General features: G+C 52.6%; 1 protein-coding gene across 3 annotated transcripts in view; it reads right to left on the bottom strand.

The window, feature by feature from the left end:
• Sgsm1 (small G protein signaling modulator 1) overlaps positions 1-17,194 on the bottom strand; it is a 74,983-nt gene that overhangs the window by 39,200 nt on the left and 18,589 nt on the right. For 2 of the 3 annotated variants that reach the window (XM_078039631.1, XM_078039630.1), the window contains exons 3-12: positions 15,924-15,999; positions 12,941-13,103; positions 10,560-10,712; positions 9,332-9,399; positions 8,922-9,067; positions 8,675-8,806; positions 6,591-6,715; positions 3,184-3,251; positions 2,037-2,200; positions 1,781-1,913 (exon numbers count right to left, since the gene is read on the bottom strand). In XM_078039631.1, the coding sequence (XP_077895757.1) occupies positions 1,781-1,913; positions 2,037-2,200; positions 3,184-3,251; positions 6,591-6,715; positions 8,675-8,806; positions 8,922-9,067; positions 9,332-9,399; positions 10,560-10,712; positions 12,941-13,103; positions 15,924-15,999 (1,228 nt within the window). The remainder of the gene's footprint in view (positions 1-1,780; positions 1,914-2,036; positions 2,201-3,183; positions 3,252-6,590; positions 6,716-8,674; positions 8,807-8,921; positions 9,068-9,331; positions 9,400-10,559; positions 10,713-12,940; positions 13,104-15,923; positions 16,000-17,194) is intronic. The other variant, XM_078039629.1, reaches the window with a different exon arrangement.

Here is a 17,194-nt window from a genome sequence, read left to right as displayed (position 1 = left end):
AGGTGAGTGAGACAGGCTAGGAAAGGCCTGGAGTGGAGGGTATGACCAAGCAGGTTTCCACAAGGGGCAACTGTGCCCGATGGCCTTGGGGACCCCGAGGGCTGTGCAAAGCATGCACATTTCAGAGCTTGCTCACCCGAGGGCCGAGGGAGCTGGTATCTGCACACCAATCCCATCAGCCATGGGCCAGAGGAGGCTCCAGGGCACTTCCAACGTGCCTTGCTCATGGAGAAGAGAGCCTGGTGGCAGAGAAGCCTTTCCACCAAGCAGACACCTCCATGAGAGCTGGCAGTTAAACCATAGGCCCAGAATGGGAGGCGCCAAGGACTGTGGGTGAGCCGAGCTGGCCTCTGTTCCTGGCCACATGATCCCCAACAGGATACAGCACAAACATCCCCCAAATAAGCATCCAGCACCAGCCTGGTTCCTGGCAGGAGTAGGCAAATTATTTGTTGGGTAAGAATCTGCAGGAAGCGTTTCCTGGGAAGAGCCCCAGGGATCTGGGCTCTCTGATATAAGGCTCACCAGGGGGTGTCCTAATGTTGTCAGTCTTCAGGATGGAGCCCAGGTTCTTGGGAAAAGGAACAGAAGCCAACTCCACATCCTGGGGGATTCTGCTCTCAGCACTGGGCCAGCACAGCCTTGGGGTGCGCCCAGTGCTACCTGAGAGACCTCCCATGGGGAGGCCTAATGCTGGGCAGCAGTGGCCATGGACACCTGGGTGAGGTGGGAACAAGGCTTTGCTGAACTCTGAAAGAACATCATGGCGGTGGGGGGTGGGGGGGGGCAGGGGGTGGAACACAGGCTAATGCAAGAGACATGATACCTGACCGCCAGGCCTGCCCCAGGCCCTGTGGTGCTTGGCCAAGGAGGAGAGCCAGGAAAGTAAGGGGCCTGGCTCCATGAGACCCCTGCCAGGGAGGACATCTGTCTGCTTTCTGAAGAGCCTCTCACGGCTCAGCACAGGGTCGCTTATGCAAAGGGAGGCTCAGGGCCATTGTCCCTCAAATGGGATCAACATGCCTGCAGAGGTCTAAACAAATGAGCCTAACAGAAAAGAAGCTGTAACTTAGAACTACTTCAACACACACCAGAGAGGGCCGCCTAAGTGCCAGGCCCCTTCTGAGTGCTGTGCAGATTCATTCACAGTGTTCGCACGGCCCCGCCCCATCATGGTGAGCCGCCCCGCAGAGCATCTCCTCATAGCAGTCACTATACGGACCGCAGGGCAACTGCCGCGATCTGGTGACAGTGCCGCTGCTCGCCTCCCCACTGCCGTTCTCACCACTGCTCACCACGGTTACCACGGGCAAGACCCCCCCCCCCCCCAAACGCGCTCTCTCATCACCTCCTCATGTCACCGAAGTTTTGACTTGAAGTGAACATCGCAAGGCGGACAGGAGGGCAGCTAACATTCGAGTCATCTTTAGGTGCCGAAGGCCCTGTTTGGATCCCTCCTCCCAGCAACCCTATGAGACAGGTGCTGCAAACAGCCCCACTTACAGCTGAGGACACGGAGGCACGCAGGCTGAAGAGACTTGCTAGGTGCAGCTTGGATTCAAGAGCCCATGCCACTGTCACTACCCTGTGTTGCTTCCTGTCTAGTGGCATCTCTGTGAGCCAGGTGGAGAGAGCTGAGGCTACCAAGATACTGACTTCCAGGTCCCAGGTCTCCAGCCAGCCCCAGAATCTTGACCCCTTGTCTTCTTGTTCCAAATGCCTGGGGCTGTTCCCAGGTTCAGGTGGCAGGTGGACCCCTGGGCCAGGATGGGCGGCTTACCAAATTCAGACTGCGAGCCGGGGTAGATGATCCGGAACACATAATCTGTGGCCTCCTCATCCTCCTTGTCTGAAGATGTGGACTCTGAGGAACCCTGAGGGCTTCTCTTGCGCAGCTTGGGAAACACTTTGCCCTGGAAGGACACGTCCCAGTGAAAGGACACAGCTGTCCTCAAACCTGCACAGCCTAAGGGTCTCGGTGGGGCGTGCACCAGCCCGCGAAGTCACATAAGGACCCACACCCCTAGGCCACTCACCTTTCCCCGCTGGGACCAGAGAGGTGGGTCCAGCTGCCCGTGGGGAAGCAGCCCATTCTCCAGGCACGAGAGGAACTGCAGGAGGTGCCCGCCCTTGGGGAAGCGGAAGGGCGGCCTCTGGATCCCATCCTGGCTGACCAACACGACTGTCCCGCCGCTGTCCACTGCCACCATGACCAGCAGAGAAGACCCAGTGGGAAGTCACTATGAGGCTTGGTGACAAGCCCCCAACTCTGCAAATACATGTCCCCAGAGGTGCCCAGCCAGACCAAGCATCTGAGGCTCTGGGCCAGGCCTGGGCAAAAGGTCAGGGCAGGTTTCACCTCTCCCGTGTCCCACCCATCCCACCCACCATCCACCTGGATGGGGAGCTACAGGACAAGGTCAGGAACAGTGTGGTGGCCTCCCTAAAGTTACCTGCCAAAGGAAAGATGCTCTGAAACACCCACACTCCTCCAGAATCTGCTGCAAATCCACCTGGCTCACTGTGGCACGGGGAGTCCAGATTTCACCCCTCTCAGGCCCCTAGGTGACTCTGGCTAGTGTCGGGGACATTTCCTGTGCACCAGCACAATACCTACGAGAACTGTCTTGTCCAACACTCACAATATCCCCATGAGGCTGATCTACTACTTTACAAATGAAACCCAGCCTCCAAGAGAGTAAGTTACTTCCTCAAGGTCACAGATCTGGACCCAGGTCCGTCTTAGGAGTTGAGCCGCAGTGTCTCACACCTCGGTGAGACACAGGCCACTCGCTTCCTAAAGCAGGACGGCCATCTGCCTCTTTTGACTGTAGCTTCTTCTGACTTTAAAGAACCACTGAGGAACACTGACTTTGGAGTCACAAAGATCTGGTTTGAGTCCAGGCTCTAGAGCTTACAGGGTCTGTGGCTTTGTGTCAGGTGGCTTCTTCACCTCTAAAATGGGAGTACACCTCTCACTGGGTTGTCATGACAATGAAATAATAGGCATCGCCATTTTATAGAGGGAAAACCCAGGCTCAGAGAGGTACAGCCACTTGATTGAAGTTGCACAGGTAACAGGATGTCCACCACATTGTCTCATGAGGTTAATGGACAATCAGAGCTAGAGGCAGCAGGGCATCCAAGAGGAATCACCAGCCAGTGATCTCCTGTGGTCCCTACCTTGCTGGTGACAGTGCAGGTAGACAATCTCCTCCAAGCGGATGGTCATGGCGTAGTCCCAGTAGACACTGGAAGGGAGAGAGGTGAGGCTTGTAGGAAGGCCACCTACTTTATGGTGGGCAGGGGCTTTGGAAGCCAGAGGACCACTCCTGAGGTCCTCTCTTGTCCCCAACTTTGGTGTCCCAGCCTGCCCAGCCTTTCTCCTCTTTTTTTTTGGTTCCAGAGCCTCAGTTTCTGAGGGAAGCGTCCTCCCCGGCCCATGTGGCCCAGGTAGGATGAATCCACGACTCTCTACCCCAGGACTCCAGCAATGATCATCTGACCCAGGCCTGGCCAATCAGCATGCTCCACTGTCCAGTGATAGTGACTGGTGCAGGATGGCCCCACGACCCAAGAAGAACCCTTGAAACCCAGTGATCAAAATTATATCTGAGGTACAAGAGGAAGTGAGGGGAAAGGGAAAAATAATACAAGGGGGAGAAATGAATTACAGTAGAGGGGGTAGAGAGAGAAGAGGGGAGGGGAGGGGGGATAGTAGAGGATAGGAAAGGCAGCAGAATACATCAGACACTAGAATGGCAATGTGTAAATCAATGGAAGTGTAACCAATGTGATTCAGCAATCTGTACACAGGGTAAAAATGGGAGTTCATAACCCACTCGAATCAAACTGTGAAATATGATTTGTCAAGAACTATGTAATGTTTTGAACGACCAACAACAAAAAAAGAAAAGAAAATGCTATTTCCCATCAAAAAAAATTATATTTGAGGGGCTGGGGTCGTGGCTCAGCAGTAGAGCACTCGCCTAGCACATGCCAGGCCCTGGGTTCGATCTTCAGCACCACAACTAAACTACAACTAAAAAATAAAAAAAAATATATCTGAATTACTGCTTCCAGCTGAGCTATTAGGAACAACGCTATGGAGGACATTTGTGTATAAGCTTTTGTGTAGGTAAGTTATCATGCTTCTGGGTAGATCCCTAGGCATGGAGGTGCTGGGGCCTCTGAACCAATGAACCTGCCAAAGGGTACAGAGGTTCTCCCACTTCACTGCTCCACATAGCAGGGCAGGGACAGGGGCAAGCCCAGTCTGACTCCAGAGCCTGAGTAGCCGCCTCCTGGGAATATTCCTTCTCTAACACTAAGAAGCCCAGCTGGGGAGTTATGACCATGGTTGTGCAAGAGGAGGTGATGGCTGGAAAAAGAGAGAAGAACTCCTGTTCTTTCCCAGAAGGACCAACCCCTTTGTCTTCAGTGTCTCTTAGTCCCAAAGGGGATGCTGAAGCCCCTGGTCATCTCCCGTTCCCGCACTCCATCCTCATGTTTCTGATTCCTGCCTGCTTCTCTCTTCCAACTGAGGCTCTGGTTGAGAGTAACAAGGTGGCAGGGAGTTCAGAGATCAGAGATGTGGATATCCCCAACCCCAGGATGGTGACCTTGAAGGTCCAGATTTAGTTGAAACTCAATTTTGCAGCATCTACATTGCGCCTGTTCACAGAGGAAGATGGTGTGGAAACGCGGAGCCCCTAGTGGCAGGAGCTGGAGCAGTGGGGGATGAGCTGGCCAGGGCCTTTCTCCAAGCTGGCATCACAGGTTTTCCACCCACACACTCCTGGGCCTCCATCCAAGTGAAGAGCAGGGTCCTGGGGCTGTTTAAAGCTTTGGGAAGAACATGCCTCGGGGGTGCAGAAGCACTTATTAGACCCTCTGGGAATCCCTTGAATTCTGGGGAGACCATCTTGTCCAATTCCCTCACTGAAGAGGAAGGGGAAACTGAGGCTCAGAGAGGTGGAGTGACATACTCTGGGTCACCCAGCAAGGTGAGGGCTGGGCAAGGACCTTGTGTACTTGGTTATTTCTTTTCTTCCCCAGCATAATTTGAGCTCTGAGAAGGTAAGGATTTTGCTTTCCTTTGATTGACTTGCTAGTGCCTTGTGTCTAGAATAGTCGCAGGGAAGGTGCTCAGTAAATATGTAACAAGTAGGTTTTCTGAGCTCCTACTGCGTGCTACAATCTGCAGTGGGCATCAGGAATCAGCTGTGAGCACGGCAGGATCTTGATCTTCAAGGAAATTGAAGTCAGGGTGAGGCAGGAGAGAGAGGAGTGTGCATAGCTGATCATGAGACTACCGTCTGGCAAATGCTAGGAGGGAGATTCAGGGCTGGGGTGAGCCACTCTTGCTGGGAGGCCAGGGAAAGCCCAGTTCCAAGGTTCACGATGAAGAGGTGAGTTCCAGGCCAAGGGCCTCTCCTCAGCCCTCCACTGTTCTTCGCCGAGGGCCTCTTCATTGGAAACCCCATGGTCTGGCAGAGACAGAGTTACCCAGCCCAGCCTGGGACCACTGGTACCTCTCACTGACCACCTCTGAGCAGGAAGTGAACAGCTAAGAAAATGCTATGAATCACCCCAAGATCTAATATGGACCCCACTGAGCTTCATATTAAGTAGAACATAATAATAGTGTTTTGGCCATGTTTCTTGAAATGAGTCCTTATTTTTTTTAACACTACATTTTAAAATGCATATGAAATCACAGGTCATCTGCAAGCTTCTCAAACATGTCCAGGTAGGGGATGGTTAACAGCCAAGAGGGCTGGGGCATGGGAACCTGTGCCATGACTATTTTTAAGTTAAAAATTCTTGACTGTAAAAATGTTTTTTAAGAAAATGCAAAAGAAAAAACAGAATCTGAGGGCTGGGGTTGTGGCTCAGTGGCAGAGTGCTTGTCTAGCATGGGTGAGACACTGGGTTTGATCCTTGGTGCCACATTAAAAAAAAAAATTAAAAAAAAAATCAAGCTTAAATTCTTAAAGAAAGAGAGAATTTGACATGGATTCAGAACAGCCCAATCACTGCTTCTCCCCATCAGCAGCTGGAATGACAAGTGGGCCACCTCAGACCCATGGCTGTCCTGTGTTCTCCCTGAAGCTGTCCCTGGTTTGGCTAGAACACAGGTATTGCAGGAGGGAGCCCTAATCTGGTGGTTCTTCCCAGTATGACTCCAAAGCCACTGTGGAGTTGCATATATCATGGGTACCAAAGAAGAGACAGCTCCAGGGACCAGAAACCCAGTAACAACGCCAGTCCCCTGTTAGGACGTGACGGGAAGAGTGGGCTGAAGCTGGCCACTATCCTGTGTTTGTAGGCTTCGTGGTCTTTGTAGACTTCCCTCTCTGAGTGGTGTTCAAGCCAATGGCTACCCCCACCCCCAACACTCTTCCCTTGGTTTCTTCATCTTCCTGAGTCTCTGAGTTTCCCATAAGGCCACAGTTGCAGGGAGGCCGGGCCAGGTCACCATAACAACCAGGTGGAGGGGAAGACAGGGCAGGGTGCACATCTCCGCTCCCAGGTGGGGCCCAGGAGAGAGGATGGACTTGGGGTGCAGCGAGGACCCAGCAACCTACCTCTTCTCATAGTCCAGGTCCCCCATGGACCCGTTCATCAGTTGGTTGGGTGTCCACTTCAAGGTCATAATGTCAGCTGTCTGGTGCAGGGACAGGTACCCAGGTACAGCCTCCATGTCATCCCTCTGCAAAGAGACAAGGGCTTAGGACTGGTCATGGTGTTGGAGTACATATGGCTGAAGGCCCTGACCCGTTAGACTCTGGGGTGCAGAGCAGGTTATCTGAGAAGCTGAAGTCCTCCTGAGCCTCTTTGGGTGGCCGCACTCAGCAAAGCTGTCTGCAGCCAACCTGTGGGTGGGGCAGTACTACCAAGTACAGCTGTGAAAGCCGCCCACCATCACACTCTCCCTCTCAGGCCTAGGGGTCTTTAGAACTAGGAAGGGGACTCTGTCCCTTTTCAAAATGGCATTTATCTGGGCCAATCTTAAGGGAGGCAGAGGTGGCAGCTGAGTTTTGTGGCCCATTCCCCAGCAACCTGTTCCTTCAGTGTCCCCAGCATGCTCTGGCCCAGCGGTCAGATCCTCCACCTTCCTAACTCCCCATAGGACTTCTCACCTGCTTTATTTTATGCCAAGTAGGAGGGATGTGTCAACATCCTTCAGACATGAAGGAGGCAGTCCCTGCACCCAATCCACCTCAACGACAGGCAGAGACCCAGCACCATTTACTGAGCACCAAGTGCAGTTTACTGAGCCTAGGGAGTACGGCTCAGTCCTCAACACACAGGCTCCGCTGAGCCCCGTGCCCCGTGGAGGAGCACCACCACAGCCTTCCATCAATCTCAAGATGCACATTCTGTTCCTTTCACATTTTAACCTCCCTAAATGGGGACATGTCTTACCCTTGATGAGAACTCACAACCATGACGCAGAGGTGACTGCCTGAACTCACGCAAACTCAGTCAGAGCTGTTCAGCCTGTCCTCTCTTCAATTGAGTTTTGTGCATGGCTATTATTTTGCATGAGCAGGACAGGTGTTATTTTAAATGCTTTCAGAGAGATTAGCCTGTGATTCAGCTTTGAATTGAAAAAAGTTACTGTGACATAGAATGGCTGGAACAGAGCCGCAGACTACTAACGTGATATTGGCAAAGCAGGCACATTATTCATCCCTGCAGGGAAGCCTGTGAATCCAGATGCCCTTGTAAAACAGCAAGTAAGTGCTTCACAGGACGTCTCACCCATCTCAGAGATGAGGATGCATATTCCTGAAGAAATGCTGCACTTTCTGGGCTTGTGGGTCAGGGGGCACCACATTTTTTGTGTAAAGAAACATTTGGCTTTGTGAGCCATACAGGCTCGGCTACAACCTAACTCTGCCACCATAGCCTGAAAGCTGTGCTAGATAACACACAAACTAATGGTCCTGGCTGGGTCTCAATAAAACTCTATTTATAAAAACAGGTGGAAGATCACATTTGGCCCATGGGTAATAGTAGAACAGAGAAGCATGTGGAAAAACTAGGGCATTAATGATTCTTAGCCAAAGTGATATAGAAGATTAAACTCTGGACTGCGGAGGCTTTAGGAATATCTTAGCTAATGTATTTTAATTACATTTTCTCTTGTGTGTATGAAAGAGCAATGTATGACTAAAAGACAAGCAAAAAAACCTATATCTGGTTACGTCTCAAAGACCTGATTCAAATGGGTAAGGTGAAATTGTGCAGTGAATTGTGCACCCTTGGAGCCTAGCCAGCCTCTGGGGCATAGAAGGTGACTGATGAGTGGCACCCGTTGGCATAAATTCAAATCATGATTCTGTCCCCTAATTCACCTGTACAGGCCTCAGTATTAGGACAGATGAATGGGTGGGTGCAAAGGTGGTTAGATAGATGGGTGGGTGGGTAAAAATATAAACAGACGGATGGACAAATGGTGGGTGGAGCCTGGACAGAAGGAGGCCCAGAGAGAATGGAAGAGAGCTGACTGGCTGGACAGCAGGCTAGAGAGCTGGTGAGGATGGGTGGACAGATGGATGGATGGATGAATAAACAGTCGAACAACCCAGAGCCAGAGGGAAAGCCTCCTCCATAACCTAGAGCAGACACTCAGAGCAAGATCTGGCCCACGGTGGATACTCACCGGCTGAACCAGAACGTTGTTCTTGCCGTAGAGCAGGGTGGCTCTGGAGTTCTGGTGCAGGGACTCCACATAGTCACGGGCAGACAGGGATGGCCGGTCATCCATGCTTCCGCTTGAATGCCTCTTCTGGATCTGGTAGTGTGACAGGAGACAGACAGGTGGCCCTGGAGTGACCTCTACCCTGTCCCCTGGCTCAAGGCCCTCCCACAGCCCTGCCTCCCATAGCCCGGCCACCCACAGCACTCACACAGAGGGCTGGCCGCTTGCTGGGCGAGTCCTGCCGCAGGTGTGAGCTATGGATGCGGTGCCTCTGCACCAGCTCGTCGGCGGAGGGGTCGGTCCAGAAGTGGTCCGCGGTCTTCATCTTGGTGTACTCCAGGGCACAGGGCCCCACTGCAGAGCACAGGGGGCTGGGAACTGCAGCCCCAGAGAGCCCACCCTCCCAACTCCCGAAGGAGGGGCCACTCGTTCCACCACCCCTCCCCTTCAGCCAGCTCGGAAGCCCCAGAGTCCTGCAAAGAAGAGGCCAGAGGAGGCCCTGGGAGCAGGAGGCAGGGAGCAGTTTGGATGGAGGAGGCTGGAGAGGAGCCAGGGGCCCTTCAGGAGGCACCCCTGAGGCCCAGGACCACATGGAAGTCAGAGCACCAGACCGCTTACCCAACAAGGATGCAAGGATGGGACCGTCCACGGGGTCCACCAGGAGAGCTTCCTTCTCATAGTATTTACTACAAGAGGAAAGGACACGTGGGTTTGGATGGAGGCCAGCAGAGAACACATATTACTGCCAGAACTTTGGCTGCCCATGTGTCAAATGGGGACTATCACGGTATATATCACAGGGCTGCTGGAGGACTTTTGAGAGAAACGAGATGAACAATATCAGCGTGGAGTTTGGTGTCCACCTGAACACACGGGGCCCTTGAGCAACAGGAGTAATGAGCGGCAGGCTGGATGATTCCACCAGGACTTCTGCTGAAGACAGGAGGTCCTAAGAGGCTCAGCTATGTCTGCCTTTCTCTCTCTGAGACAATAAAATGCCTCTTACCTGCACTGTGCTCCCAATGCTGTGCTAACAGGCCTTCCTGCCCCGACACCTCATGCTGGGAACGCTGGCCTGAGATGCTCAGAAAAGCCCCCTGAAATTCGGCTCTGCAAGGTACTATGGGACGTCATCCAGACAAGGATCAGGCTGAATGCTTCTGCATTTGTTTGTTTGTGTGACTTACGATGGTGTCATGGTTTCTAAATCCTTGAAAACTCATGCGACCCCCAGACCAACAGAATTCAAAGTTTGGAAGGAGCCTCCCAGGGATGCTGGGTTCAGAGAGGGTAAATGACTTGCTGGAGGTGACACATGTCAGGTCAAGGCATCTGTAGGGCTGTGCAGGCTTGGGCTACATCCAGTTGGCTTGGCCCTTGCTGTCACCCAGCAGTGAGTGGAGGACATGGGTGTGGGGTCAGACAGACTGCATGGGAGCCCCACTCAGCCACTTGCCACCTTGCTGTGACTCCCTAGGCAAGTGAATGCTTCAGAGTCCTCTGCGGTAAGATGGGAAGAGGAACAGAACACACCTGCACAGGTTATTCTCTCCTGCCCTCCCCCCCCCCCCTTAAGGCCACAAGTGGAGTCTTCTACAGGAGAAGGAAGAAACCCAGGATCCCTTCACCCTGCCCTAAGTCAGAAGCCTATGATCTTAAACACCCAAATCCTCTCATTTTTTTAAGCTGGCCTGGCTCAGGGTGGAACATCCAGGAGGCCTGTTTAAAATCACTTTCAAACCCACTTGCATTGTCAATGGGACAAAGAAAGACGCGAGGGTGCAACTCCCAGGACAGGCAGCAGGTGGAGGCAGAGCACACCCGGGCATCTGGCCTTCCCCCTCACCTGCTGTTTTCCACGAGGTAATGCACAATCTTGTCCAGGACCTTCTCAAACAAGGCGGTGCGGATCCACAGGTGCTTGATGGCGAGTGGGGACAGGTTGGGCAGCTTGGGCAGCTTCCGAGCATTTTCCTGGAGGCCCTGGATCTGGTTTCGCCTTCAAGACCAACAAGAAAGAATGGAAACAAAAAATGAAATCCACAGGACCAATATGCAAATGGAAAAATGCTCACTCTTGCTAGAAAATGAAGGAAGGACAGCTAAACAGGAGCCCATGTTGCTCCAATCATCTGGGTCAAATGTTGAAAAAGTAATAATCCCCAGTGAGTGTGCAGAAGTGGTTCAACAGAGGGTTTTCAGATGCTCTTGACACACCTTCCCTCTCTCCTGGAATGACATGCTGACCAAGTGGCTCCCCAGTGTCCCTGCAAAGGAAGGTCTTCCCCATGACTGGCAGGGTGCTCCATGACCTGCCCCCACCTCTCCAGCAGCCCCTTATTCTACCTGCTCACTCCATGACACAGAGCACGAGAAGACTCCTGAGGCTGCCAGGCTCTATAGAACTTTCCACATGCTGATGCCGCTTCCTGTTTTCCCTCCTGTTCCCATTCCTGGGCTGATCCCTTCTCACCCTTTGGGTCTCAGCAAGGCCATCTCCTACAAGAAGCCTTCTGGAACCAGACAAAGCTGATCTCTGCCCACTAAGCTGTTCCATTTTCTGTGTTCCCCTCCATTCTGTGATCTTAAGAATATGGACTAAGCATGTGGCAAGCACAGGCCCCCCTGTGTCTGAACCTCCAGGGCCCAGCACAGTGCCTGGTGTACAGGGGGATGCTCAGTAATCATGTTCATGAATGAGTGCACAAGCGAATGGATGGCTGTCCCTTACGGGCCAGCAAGGGCAGGTCCGATCCCTCCCTAGGAAGTCAGACCCACACGGTGGAAGGCCCTATTATCTGTAATCAGCTAGGAATTCAGCAGGTGAGCTGGAAGGAACCTAAAGGTGGCTAAGAAGTCATTCCAAATGGAGCTGGCAAAGCCCAGTCATGAGCTCTGCCCACCATTCAGTTATGGAGCAGCCCTGGACAGGCAGGGCCTGAAGGGCAAGAGCAAAAGGGGGGCCGTTTCTCCCTCAGTGGAGTGCAGCCTACACAGAGATGGCAACCTTAGGGCACACTGGAGTTTGGATCTGAAATGCTCCCCAGAGGTCCATGTGTCAAAGCCTTCCCCCTCAGCCTGGGGCTACAGGGAAGAGGTGGAACCTTTAGTGGGAGGGCCTGGTGGAAGGTTTTAGGTTATTAGGGAGCGCCCTCAAGCGGCCCTGTGAGATGTGGATCTCTTCCTTCCTCCTTTAAATTTTTTTTTTTTTTTTTGCATCCTGGCCATAAAGTGAACAGCTATCGCACCATAGGCCCAGTAACAGGGCCCACTGATCATCAAAAACACCCTCTCAAACTGTGAGCCAAAGTCAACTTTTCCTCTTTTTAAGTTAATTAATTATGAGAGGTATTTTGTCACAGTAACAGAGAACTGACAAACAAAGAGTATGTTTATCTCTCCCCTTCCCTTCCCTTGCATGTGACAGACATGGCCAATCAATCCACACACATTTTCCCAGGATGCCCAATCACGGCTTCAGAGTCCTTCATTGCAGTCTCTGGGAGCCCCAGGCACAACTGGAGCGAAACCTATTTGCCACCCCTAACCAGGCCCCAAGTTGGGGGTTTGGCTGTGAATTCAGGACTTGAGGGGGTGATTATGGCAACAGGGACCATGTGACTCAGTCAGTCTATAAACCTCCCCAGCTCATTAACCAGTCACCACGACAGGGGAGTGACACTCCTCCCCCTTCAATGGATGCCTCAAAAAAGGGTTTTACCCAGTGGCTCCAGCAGCTGCCCCTTGCAGATGCGAACATGTTGATTCTATGAAACTTTGCATTGAGAACAGGGTGTGGCCCAGCACCACCTGTTTCCTGGGCATGTTCCAGGTGCTAGACACTGTCCCAGATGCTGGGGACACAATAGGGTGGCATGCATGTAGCTGCCATTTCTCATGCAGAGATGACGATCAAGTTCACAATTAAACAAGAAATAGCTAATTCCCAATGGCAGGAACAAATGGGAAGGAAGTAACCAGGTGATGTGGAGGAGAAGATGGGGTGAGGGCTGGCAGTGACTGAGCTGGGGAATTCTGAATGATGACAAGAAACAGCCATGGAAGACCAAGTCGGGGAGCCTGCTGGAGGTACAGTATGTGCCAAGGCCCTGAGGTAGAAAGAGGCTGGTGGGTCTGAGGAGCAGAAACAGTAGCAGGGGCTGTGGATTCCTGAAGGGACTGGGGGTCACTCTCCAGGGGACTGACCAGCCTGGTCCCCACACTCACGTGCTCTCGATCAGCTGCTCCAGGTCCTGGACTTTGCGGCTCAGCTCCTCGGCCGGCGGAAAGCTCTTGCCCACCTTCATGAAGAGAGCCGCGATCTTGTTGCTGCGCAGGAAGCCAGCTGCCCGCCGCCTCAGCCCATGCAGGATGCAGGCCTCCACCGCGGCTGTGGGGACATAACGGTCAGCAGCACTGACTCTCCTGCCCATGTTCCCAGCAAGGCTCAGAGCTTCAGTCAGACACGGGCTCCTTGGACAGCCAGTCCCCAGCATCACCTGCCTCCAGCTGCCCTGCACCCCAGCCGACTTCCCCCTCTAATGAAGCAAGAGAGCTTAGTGGGTGACCCACAGTCATGGCTCAAGGCTGGACCACCTCTACTCAGGTCCCCTGCTGCACACTAGCCAGCTGTATGACTGGGCAATGACCCCCTCGGTGTCTCGGCTTCCTTACCTGGAAAGGCCAGAAGTGTGAGCATTGGCCTCAGAGCTGCTGTTACGAGAGGAGAGAATGCATGGGAGTACTTAGCAGAGCCAGGCACATAGTGGGTGCTTTATGAATGTTAGCTATAGTGCTGTCAGAGAGGGAAAGATGGACCATGGGATTGCTGAGCTCTACCTGGCCACGGAATATCAATATTGATATCATCATCATCGACACTGTGTCTGTTACGCAGCTAACTCGTATGAGTCTCCTTTATTCTCTGCCAGGTGAGGGAAGAAAGGAAAACTATCCTCACTCCTCAGATGTGGATACTGAGGATCAGAGAGGTGAACTTAATGGCTCAAGGCCTCCCAGAAAATGAGTGATAAGAATCAGGATTCAAACCCAATCTGAGTTCAAGGTGTGCTGTACCTGAAACTCTTTTGAGGATTTCCTAGCAATCTTCTCATTTCCATTTTCCCTGGAAGTCCTTCCTAGCTCTCCTCAGAACAGGACACCTGGATTATATATAGCCTGGTCTCTACCATTAACTCACTGTGTGACCTCAGGCAAACCACTTTCCCTCTCTGGGCTGAAGGGAGTCATTCTGAGAAACTGGTCCTGCGCAGGCCATTCTGATGGCCTCTGGTACTTCTAGGAGCCCTCCATCTTCTCACTTTCTCCTCATGCCAGTATACAACAGGGACATCATTAATGCTTACTGAAAAAGTGAGTATGTAACAGCAGCTACTCCTTATTGGGCCCCTGCTGGGTGTCAGATGACTGTGAAGGTTTACCTCACTTAACTCTTGAGACAAAACCCATGAAGAGCCCTAGTGAGCCACTCAAGGTGGATGGCTTGGCCAAGGTCAAGAGCAAAGAGAGACAGGAAGAGGCTTTGGGTCAGTGGCTTGTCTCTGAGTCGGCAAGTACTTGTTTGAATGAATGTCCAAATCACACCGCCCACTCTGCTCATGCATTTAAAATATTTTGGGTGAAACCGTTTTTACGATCTTAATTTTAACTTGTACATATAAAACTTTCCACTTTGTTTATACTGATAAGTTGATCACCTTCAGGCTCTGTATACAGTGTCGGATCCTTTCTGACAGAACCTCCTAAGGAGAATGGATAAAAGAAACCTCGATGGGCCCTTCAAGCCTCAATTACTGCCATCTGATTTCTCTCATACAGAAACTGGTCAGAGTTAGGGAACTATGACTATGCTTCTTATCACGTTCTCCTTTTCTAAGGCCTTAACTGATAGATATGTTAGCAAGTCTTGACACGGACATGAAAATAAAAAGCTATGTAAATATAACAAAATATTAATGTTTCAAATAAACCTAGATATATAATATTCTCATATACATATGTACTTATTCATATGTACTCATATACACATATGAAAATACATATATTTATATATATACCTATAAGTACCTGAGTGTGTATATATTTAAATAAACACATTCCACTTAAAAAATAAGACTTTGTGGGTGGCGGTGGCCCACACCTGCCATCCCAGGGACTCGGGAGGCTGAGGCAGGAGGATGGCAAGTTCAAAACCAGCCTCAGCAAATGTGAGGTGCTAAGCAGCTCACTGAGACTCTGTCTCTAAATAAAACACAGATCAGGTCTGGGATGTGGCTCAATGGTCGAGGGCCCTGGAGTTCAATCCCTGATTCCTGCCCAAAGTCACCCAGCAAGAGGCAGACACAGGTCTGTCTAGGTAAAAAGCAGGTGAACTGAGGCTCTGGTCCCTCAGGTCACGCGCATGCTCAGCATATTGTGAGCCCCAGTGTGGTGTCCCAGCCATGCACATGGAGCTGGTGGGCTGGCGGGTGCCCTTGCTCAGGCTCCTCCTGGGGCCGAAGTCATAGGGAGGGGGACTGCAGCAAGCCTTCACAGGAGACACTGCCGTCACTGAAGACCAAGTTCCCAGGAAGGACGAGAATCACCCCCAGGGCGCACACTGACCGAGAGCTGAGTGCTGACTTCAGACTCACGCTAAGGCCCGTCTCTAGCCACCGTCAAAGCACAGCAGCACCTGGCAGTGCCATTATCCTGGAACCTGGTGGGCAGAGTGGGTTTAGCAGAGAAGTCTGAGTCACGCTCCGAGCACCAGGCCTGTGCCTTTGCTGAGCCAGCTGGCCATGGTCCCTCGGGAGGGTGTCAGCGGCTCTTCACTCCCTGTCTTTAGAAAGTCCACAGCCACCCTATTCTTGTACATCGCCAGCTCATGGCAGAGCAGGGAACCAGCACGAAGGTTGCTGCTCCGGGGCCAGAACACCACGGCTAGGCGTGTGGGTGGTGCCCACGTGAAGAGCTTCAGCCACCTCTCCAGGGGGATGCGGAAGTCACTGTCAACTGCCTCTCTCACTATTCTGCATTTCCAGGTTCTCCAACTGAGTCCCTTCAGGATCCAAAATTAACTTGGGAGTCACAATGCAAACCATGATGCGTGATTCTGGCTGGAAGAGGCCTTTCCTGAGGTGCTAAGCAACTCAGTGAGACTCTTACATGAGTGGCCTCACTGCCTACTCTCCTGCGGCCACCGACTCACCACAGAAGGAGATGATGTGGCTGCTGTCTTCGTGGACAAACTTGCGCGTGACGGCCTCTTCCATGATCTGCTTCACCTGCAAGGCAGACGGAAGAGACCTGTGCCACCAGGGCAGCTCCCCAGAGGGCTGTGCTGCTCCCCGGAGCCTTTCCAGGTCAGACGTCACACCAAATGTCCTCTCCTTCCCTGACCACAGCACCCCATATCCTGGCCCTTACCACGGGCCCTTCACAGTACTCACTGCCCTTCCTGTTCTCTCTTTGGGCTTACTGTCTGCACCCCCCCCCACTCCAGAATATAAGGTCTAGGACAGCAGACACCTCCTCTCCTGTTTTCACTGCAGTATAACCAGAACATAGTAGGTGCTCAGTAAAGATCTCAACGAGTGGGTGTTTGGATGAGTCAGGTGGGCAAATGAACCAGGAGGGGTGGCGTAGATGCTCAGCCCTGGCATCCAGTAGACCTGGGTTCGAATCTCTGCTCAGGCACCTCCCACATGGGTTTGTGAACTCACCGTGGGAAATGGAGGCTCCACAGGGGAAGCAATTGCCCAGGGAGATGAAGCTGGCCAGAGAGGGGACAGGAGTCCACCTCGGGCCCCTCGCCCCAGGCTGTGGGCTTTCTCACTACACCTGCTCGCTCAACAAATATTACCTGAGGTCCCCGATGTGCCAAGCACAGGGGGCAGTGGGAAAGGGCAGACAGGCCTCTGCTCATGTAGTTCTCCCTGTGGTGGCTTCACTGGATTCTAGATCCCAAGCTGCTCTAGTCACTATGGGACTTGAGCAAAGCCCTGTCCTCTCTGGGCCCACATATCCACCTTGAGATGGAAGGTGTCAAAAGAAGACCATAAAGGTCTGCTCAGCTCTGAATCACTGGGCTCTGGGTCAGGGAGGAGGGGGAAAGTTCAGCACTGCCCAGGTCCCTTCCCCATGGCCTCTGCACGCAGTCTACAGCACATCTGGGCACCTGCTGAGGGCAGTGCAGGCCTCACTGCCCACTCTCCCTTACATCTGGATGTCTTCTGGGACGAGGGCAGAGCTCAGAGCACTCCTGGCTGTGTGCTATGGAGGAACAAGGCCCACTCAGAGCTGGCCGCTGGACCACCCCCCCTCCTGTCAGCACCAGCCCCGGGAACAGCTCCCGACCTCCAGCTCAGAGAGCTCAGGCTGGGTTTTGCCTGTAGCGTTTCTAAGTGTGAAAACCTACCAAGACCCTGAGGAGCGGGCCTTGTTTTACAGATGGGAAAACCGAGGCTCAGGGAGGTGAAG

Source organism: Ictidomys tridecemlineatus, chromosome 2 (genome assembly GCF_052094955.1).
Source record: "Ictidomys tridecemlineatus isolate mIctTri1 chromosome 2, mIctTri1.hap1, whole genome shotgun sequence".
NCBI classification, from domain to species: domain Eukaryota; kingdom Metazoa; phylum Chordata; class Mammalia; order Rodentia; family Sciuridae; genus Ictidomys; species Ictidomys tridecemlineatus.
Note: the sequence above shows the minus strand (reverse complement) of the source record. Positions and strands in the feature narration are given on the sequence as shown.